Source organism: Pterocles gutturalis, unplaced genomic scaffold (genome assembly GCF_000699245.1).
Source record: "Pterocles gutturalis isolate BGI_N339 unplaced genomic scaffold, ASM69924v1 scaffold8698, whole genome shotgun sequence".
Lineage (NCBI taxonomy): Eukaryota > Metazoa > Chordata > Aves > Pterocliformes > Pteroclidae > Pterocles > Pterocles gutturalis.
Genome location: NW_010123009.1, coordinates 117,578 through 125,326, shown reverse-complemented (window position 1 = coordinate 125,326; position 7,749 = coordinate 117,578). Strand labels below are relative to the sequence as shown.

Below are 7,749 nucleotides of genomic sequence, written 5' to 3'. Positions count from 1 at the left end.
CCTGCTCCAGCGTGGGCTCCTTTCTCCGTGGGTCCACAGTTCCTGCCTGCTCCAGCGCAGGCTTCCCATGGAGTCACAGCCTCCTTTGGACATCCACTTGCATGGGGTCCTCTGTGGGCTGCAGGACACAGCCTGCCTCACCGTGGCCTTCTTCAGGGGCTGTAGGGGAATCTCTGCTCTGGTGCCTGGAGCACCTTCCCCTCCTCCTTCACTGACCTGGATGTCTGCAGAGTTGTTTTTCTGACACCTCACTCTTCTCTCCCAGCTGCTACTTTCACAGCAGTTTTTTCCCTTTCTTAAATATGTTCTCATAGAGGCGCTACCACCATTGCTGACGGGCTTGGCCTTGGCCAGTGGCAGTTCCATCTTGGAGCCAATTGGCATTGGCACTATTGGATGTAGGGGAAGCTTCTAGCACCTTCTCACAGAAGTGACCCTTGTAGCCCCTTGCTACCAAGACCTTGTCACACAAACCCAATACAATAACATTAGGAGTTATTATTGGATAAATACATTATTTAATATCTCTTGTATAAAGGAGTATCTGTGTAATAGCTTGAAGTTGTGTAACTCCTAGAGAAAGGAACGCAGTTCAGGATGATAAATAAGTAGTACAAAATATGTATACAGTTAAAGCAGTACTTCTAATCAGCTGCACCATCTGATGCAAAAACCACTATATATTGGAAAGCATATTTCCTCTATTAACTGTGAGTTTTTTAACAGCTGTACTCTACCTATTTTTATTGAAATGCATAGGTAATGAAATACTCTGCAGTACTGCTATTAAAACTAAATGGATTGTGCTGATGCATAAACCTCAAGTTAAGCTTCTTGTAATTTTTTTTATTGATAACTGTGATATTATCTTACTAAATTAATCTAAATATTGTCCTGCTATTAATTCCTATTAATAAGCATTAGAGCTTGCTAAGGACACAGTAATTATAAAAACACAATCTTTAATCACTGTGAAAAATATGAGTCTGTTTACTGTGTATAACTTCTTACCTTAGTTAAAAAGTCTCCTGGTGCTGAAGTTACCTGTAGTTTGCCCAGGCATGCCAGCAGCCTTAAGGACCCAAGTCCAGTCATTTCTTTCTCATCACACAAGCAAGCAAATGAAAATGGTAGCATTGATTCTATGGATGTGGTTAATGGAGATGATCATAATTTCTCGCAAGAAGTGACATCATACAGTGATCAGCCAGTATTTTTCAGGTAAACTTCTGTTACAAAATTTCCAGTGACACACAGCTATTCTGCTGAATGTTTTAAGAGAGTGTGATGATAAGCTATTCAGACCTTATTACAAGGTGCATTTTTTTGTTTGTTTATTGACTGTGTAAAAAAAAATATATTTGTTCCTATCACTGGAAGGTAACTAGTGATTTTTTTTAATCAGCTTTTGCACATTGCTATGCACAAGAAAATAAAATTAATTAAAGCTCTGCCATGTATAGAACCGGTAATGAGAAGTTTTACAAATATGTAAAAAGAGCAGACTTTTTGCGCTTGATGTCTAACAATGGAAATTAGGTCTAATATAACCAGAGATGAGAGTATATAAAGGAAAAGGATATCATGGGAGAGGAACGAGGTTAACTTATCACGAGAGAAACTCTAATGTAGTCCTGACTGGGAAGTGGTTATAAAAATTGCAGCTTGTTTTGCAGAAGTTTTTTTTCTTGTGTATTCAGATCATAAGTACCTCTAACAACAGGTGTGTACTTTGGTGACCTGTGCAGAGACAAATTATGAGAGAATGACTGTGGTTCTATTTCATCACATGCATCACGAACAGAATTCTTTAATAAGTTCCAGCTGCAGGGCTAAATTTTTCTCAGAGAAGCATCATTAGCCATACATTTTTTTTGTTGTTGTAACTGAAATTTAAGCAGTGAAAATTGAAGGAAGATATTCACTTGCCGGATTAGTAGCACTTTTGCAGGACTTAAATTTATTCTAAATGCTAACCTTGACTAGATGTTAATAAACCAAGAAGAACTGAATTTGCCATTGTATTTTGTAGCTAGACAGTAACTAGAGGATTTATGGTTTACAGAAAAGGGTATGACATCCTGTTCTAGGAGGATGAGAAACCATGGGTTTCTATTTGGAAGGATAATTTTATTTACTTTTCATGTTTCTCACTGTAAAATGTCCTTTGTATATCCCAGAGAATTTCGTTTTACATCAGAAGTTCCTATACGTCTGGATTACCATGGCAAACATGTATCAATGGATCAGGTTTGTGTATAATGCTGATGCTGTAAAACAAAAACATTGATGTTGTTTTGTGTTTCGCCTCCCCCCCCCCCCCCCTATGAGTTTCCCCCCCCCCCCCCCCTCCTCTATGAGCTGGGGTATATTTTTATGTTCCCTACTCACTATTTATGTGATCTTGAGAAATGTGAAACTTTCCCCCCGCCCTTGGTTTCAATAAAGTTTAACCTTGTTTCACTCTTAATTTGAAAACTAGGAGGTGGATCCTCCAGGTATGATCAGCTCAGAATGAGACTTGAAAGTCACATTTATCAACTCAGTGGCTGGAAATCTTTCTACACAGCAGTGGTGCCCCTCTACAATGGTACCACAATCTGATACCAGAATTGTGCATTTTATTTTCTTCCTCATTAATGCCAGAATAAAATACTGTCTTGTTTTCTTTAATCTGTGTTTCCTTCCCTTGCAGTCTAATAATGTATGGTTTTCAGTGGCAATGGCAGGTTCTAATACAGATTAAAAAAATGTTCATAGTTCTTAAAATATGTATTGGTTATCATACTGAGTTTACAGAGCAGACCTCAAAAATCCTATTTGCGCAACCAGATTTGTACTCCTGGCAAATAAATAAGAAAATACAGACACGTAAAAGCAGCAACTTCTTGAATTTGTCTTGCTGACAAAGAAATCAAAACACAAAATAGTAGCTTTAGAATGTTTGGAACACACTAATGCTAGAGCTATGTTTACATAATTTGTTATATCTTTGTATTTCTGAAGAAGCCTCCCTTGTATCCAGATGTTTTTCTTAAAAGTAGCTGATTAAGGCAGATTCCATCTTTTACCAGTTTTCACGTAACATAATTCATAGCACTGTAGCAAGTAGCATTTGGGAGACTGGGGGGAGAATCAGTCTAGACAGAAATACCTACAATAAGAGTTGAGATGATGAAATTATTTCTCACCAACAGATTGTACAGTATGAATAAACTCATGTGGTAACAAAATATTTCATTTACAGGGAACACTAGCTGGGATTCTTATTGGGCTTGCTCAGTTAAACTGCTCAGAATTAAAGCTGAAGAGACTTTGTTACAGACATGGGTAAGTTTATCGAATTGTGCATTAACATTGGTATTGCAAGTTGAACAAGTTTATGGTGAATAACTGAATGTAGCAAACAAAAAGCAAATTCTCTAATAAGATGCATTTCTAAAATCCAAGATGCTTTTTGACCCTGCAAATATTTCTTGATTCTAGCTTTTGTCAAATACATAGCATTCAAGAAGAACATCTGTTTTCAGAACAGTATCTAATGTATGTGCTAGTCTTGGTGCTAAACTCTTTTAATTTTAGTTGTATGTTTACTTCCTATTGAACTGGATGTGATTATGCAGTCTTGAGCTTCTGTTTTATGAAGCTCATACACATGAAACGTGTGGGTTAGCCAAAAGCAGCAGAAGTTGACACCTGAAAACAGCTTTCCTTTTGTTTAAATGACATCTTTTAAATGCATTTGACTTATTAGGAATTGTTTTGTTTTTTTTTTTTAAATATTAATCATTTTATTTCCTTCAGATTATTAGGCGTGGATAAGTTGTTCTCCTATGCCATCAGTGAATGGCTTAATGATATAAAGAAAAACCAGCTACCAGGAATTTTGGGAGGAGTAGGGCCTATGCATTCACTAGTGCAGTTAGGTAAGTTCTTATTTCTATTCACTCACATGTGGCAGTTGTTTTAAAAGAACAAACAAAACTCAACCGAAAAAAAAACCCCTGCAAACAATGTTAAACTTGTTTTCACTTCCTCTCAAGGCATTCTGCTTATCTAAGAGAACTTTCTAACTGTGGTGTTCTGTCTTCATTTTCAGTCCAAGGTCTAAAAGACTTAGTATGGTTACCAATAGAGCAGTACCGAAAGGATGGCCGTATTGTAAGAGGCTTTCAAAGAGGAGCAGCTTCTTTTGGTACTTCCACTGCGATGGCAGCACTGGAGCTAACAAACAGAATGGTTCAGACTATACAGGTATAGTGTATTACTTCTGGAGTTAGACATAAAATGAGAAGTGTTGCTAGTAAGTGCTCTATATTAAGCTAATATGTTAATGCTATGTATTTAAGGTTGGGAGCATGTCTTAAAAAATAGTGGCTGTATAAATAGGAAAGCAGAGACTGAGTAAAGCTTGCAGCAGTCTGTGAGGTGGCATCAAAAGCAGTGGTTAGAAAATTATATTAAAATATTGCTGAACACCCAAGCTGTTACATGTTTCTTTAATGTCTTTAATGTATTACAATGTATAGTTTAATACTAAAATACGCAGCTGCACTTAAAAATCACTGATACTGAGAAAGATGAGTTCTTTGCATGTGTATTTCCCAGTAATAGATTCTTAACTTTCTGAAAATGTCAGCTTATCTGTGCTTATTTTAAAAAAATAAAACAAACTAAAAAACCCAAAAACCAAAAAAAACCAGACGCAAAACCAACCAACCAAAAAAAAAAAAAAAGCCTCAACACCAATATCAATTGTGTTGATGTACACAAAGTCTATAAAGCTTTCTGGATTTAACCCTAAAGTAATCTTAGATTAAAGTGTTAATAAATTTATGTTCCTTAATGGAAAATACACAATGAAAATACAGTGTTACCACCTAATTTTTCAGAAATTGTAGATGTGTGTAAGCTTGAACATATATATAGTAAAAAAACAATGGTATTATTCACAAGTGGAATTATGTGCATGTTTGTAAGAAAAACAAACCATTGTTCAAATGTTTTGGTTTCTGTCTTGAGCATTTTGTGCAGATTAGAGGATGCCTTTGAAGGAATGGCAATTTCGGGGGGAAAACCATACCAAAATCTACAAGATTCATTCTTTCATTATAGAACTTAATGTATAGTTACAGCTGCAACTATTCCAGACATTCTTGTACAAAACCTTAATCTGATGTAAATGAATATTATTTGTGGAATTAAAATTCTTCTGTTTCAATTATGTTACCCTATTAGTAGTTTAAGCTTGTGATCGGATGCTGTAAGGCTTCTTACATATTTTCATTCACTCCTGATCTTCAGGCAGCTGCAGAAACTGCATATGACATGGTATCACCAGGGCCTACTTTTATTGAAGCAAAAAAGATGAAACGATTCCCTCGCCATCGTTTAGCTCATCAGCCAGTAGACCTACGGGAAGGTGTAGCCAAAGCATACAGTGTAGTAAAAGAGGTGAGTGCAAAAGTAATTGACCTTAATGAAACTTAGGAATTATTTCCAAAACAGCAAATAAAATATCAGATGTTAGTTTAAGCTGACAAAAGGAAGAAGGGGATTTAAGTTTTGAATAAGACTGTCATCATCAGTAATCTTGAAACCAAGAGAAATCTTGCATGGAAAAAGCAGAGAAGCAGAAATAAACTGAGATGGAACAGGTTGCCCAGGGAAGTTGTGGGTGCCCCATCCGTGGAGGTGTTCAAGGCCAGGCTGGATGAGGCTTTGAGCAACCTGGGCTAGTGGAGGGTGTCCCTGCCCGTGGCAGGGGGGTTGGAACTAGATGATCTCTTTAAGGTCCTTTCCCACCCAAACCATTCAATAATTCAGTGATTCTGTGATTCTATGTTACGCAGATATGCGTGAATAGGACTTCAGTGCTCTACAGCTGTAAGGATTAACAGTTATTCTGAGACATGTAAACCTGATTTCCCGCCCCATATCATCTGTCCTTCTCTTCCTGCTCCCCCTTCCCCCAAGTTACTGTTAATTCTGAAATTGTTAGAGTTTAAGCATAATGCTGGATTTAAATCAAGTGAAAGCTCTCATTGCCATGACAGTGTATTAAAAATTAGACTGCTGACCTGTTTTTATTGTACTTTTTATATTGTACTTTTCAGTTAGTTGCACTTGATATCATGGCTAGGAAGTTAGGTCTCATCTGGGGAACTTTCAGTGAATTCTGTGATTTATTTTTTTTTAATAGCTTGTAGTACTCCACAGCTTCTTCCCTTATGTACAAGAAGTTACATGAAATATTTTAATCTGTAAGTTCATAGTAATGTTATTTTAAGCCTCATTACAAGAACTAAATCATATTTCTATGAGTGTAGTTGTACTACAGTTTATAGTACTAATCACAAAGAAGATAAATGCTGTTCAGTTTAAGAGTCCCTTAAAAGTAGGAGAGGTTGCTTTTTCTTTTTCAGTGTAACTAATTTCTGTTAATTTCTCAAAGGGGATTACGGACACAGCCCAAACTATCTATGAGACTGCTGCTCGTGAACATGAAAACAGAGGAGTAACTGGAGCAGTAGGAGGAGTCCTGCGCCAAATTCCACCAACTGTGGTGAAACCTTTCATTGTTGCAACAGAAGCAACCTCAAATGTTCTAGGTGGAATGAGAAACCAGATCAGGCCAGATGTGCGTCAAGAAGAGTCTCAGAAGTGGCGCCTTGGGGAGGATTGAGATTATAAATCTGTCTCAGCAGGCAGGTAGCAAGGCTGGAAATGTGGAAGATTGTCCCATTGGCAGCTTTAGATGGAGCTCACTTTGTCTTGTCATGCTCATCTCAGGAACAAATGAGATTTTCAACTATTATTAGCAAAACATCCAACCAAAAATATTTATGAAGTGAAAAACAAATTGGTACTTGCTTATGCTGTTTTATTACCAATACATTTGGTAGATAGTGCCAAACATAGCGAAGCATGCACTGTCAACTCAGAGACATGCTAGCTCTGTTCCGTTTACTGTATTTTACTTGGTAGCTTTAACATCTGAAGCCTGTATCGTGAGACTAAATATACCTTAAAGATGTTTTCTGAGCATAGTCAAAGAACTGTCTTCAATAAAGGGCTCTGCAGATGCTCTTCACTGACTAAAGGATTGAAAGCTTTCATTTTGGACATGAGACATGAAGGCTGTGTAATATGGAAGCAGATCAGATAATATCATTTAGTGGTCATAAGCATCGCTTTTAGCGTGGCACTTAACAGCAAGGGCAAGCTTGATAACCATTCAGAACTTAGATTCAGTGTTGATACACCTATGAACAGGATTTGTTCCTAATATTAAATGCCTACTTTTGTGGGTCTTTGAAGAACCTGAATGTTGCAGAAATGTTCTGTTGTGTTGCACTTTACATAATATGGCCTGTACATTGTGCTTTTTTTATAGTGTGAATAAAATGTAATGTGCATTATCCTTTATGTGGTTTAGAAGCTTACAAAAATTATTGTAAAGAGCATCATTTGATGATGATCCTACAGAAAAGTGTCTTAAATTTGTTTAAACTACTCATTATATGTAAAAACACTTTCGTCTTCTGTTACACTAATTACAATGCTAAAAATAACTATTCTTTAGGAAATTAGCAGTTAAATATTATTGTGGCCAACAGTTCTTTGTAAGAATGAGAAATCCTAAGTAAAGGAAAAACAAATGATTTCATAATTTGATAGTTAAAATTCTTTACAGACTTTATTTTAATAATCTGCTTTTATTTAAAGTTCCTATTGTTGCAAAGTTTC

At 36.5% G+C, this 7,749-nt stretch overlaps 1 protein-coding gene across 1 annotated transcript; it reads left to right on the top strand.

The window, feature by feature from the left end:
- Positions 1 to 314: 314 nt before the first annotated feature.
- On the top strand, positions 315 to 7,421 carry ATG2B (autophagy related 2B; the record flags this gene model as incomplete). The annotated part of the gene is made up of 8 exons (XM_010077736.1): positions 315 to 398; positions 1,017 to 1,221; positions 2,181 to 2,250; positions 3,248 to 3,330; positions 3,805 to 3,926; positions 4,100 to 4,254; positions 5,305 to 5,454; positions 6,455 to 7,421. Coding segments are annotated over 8 exons (1,100 nt in total), but the record flags the coding sequence as incomplete, so codon positions are not given.
- Between the last annotated feature and the right edge of the window lie 328 nt (positions 7,422 to 7,749).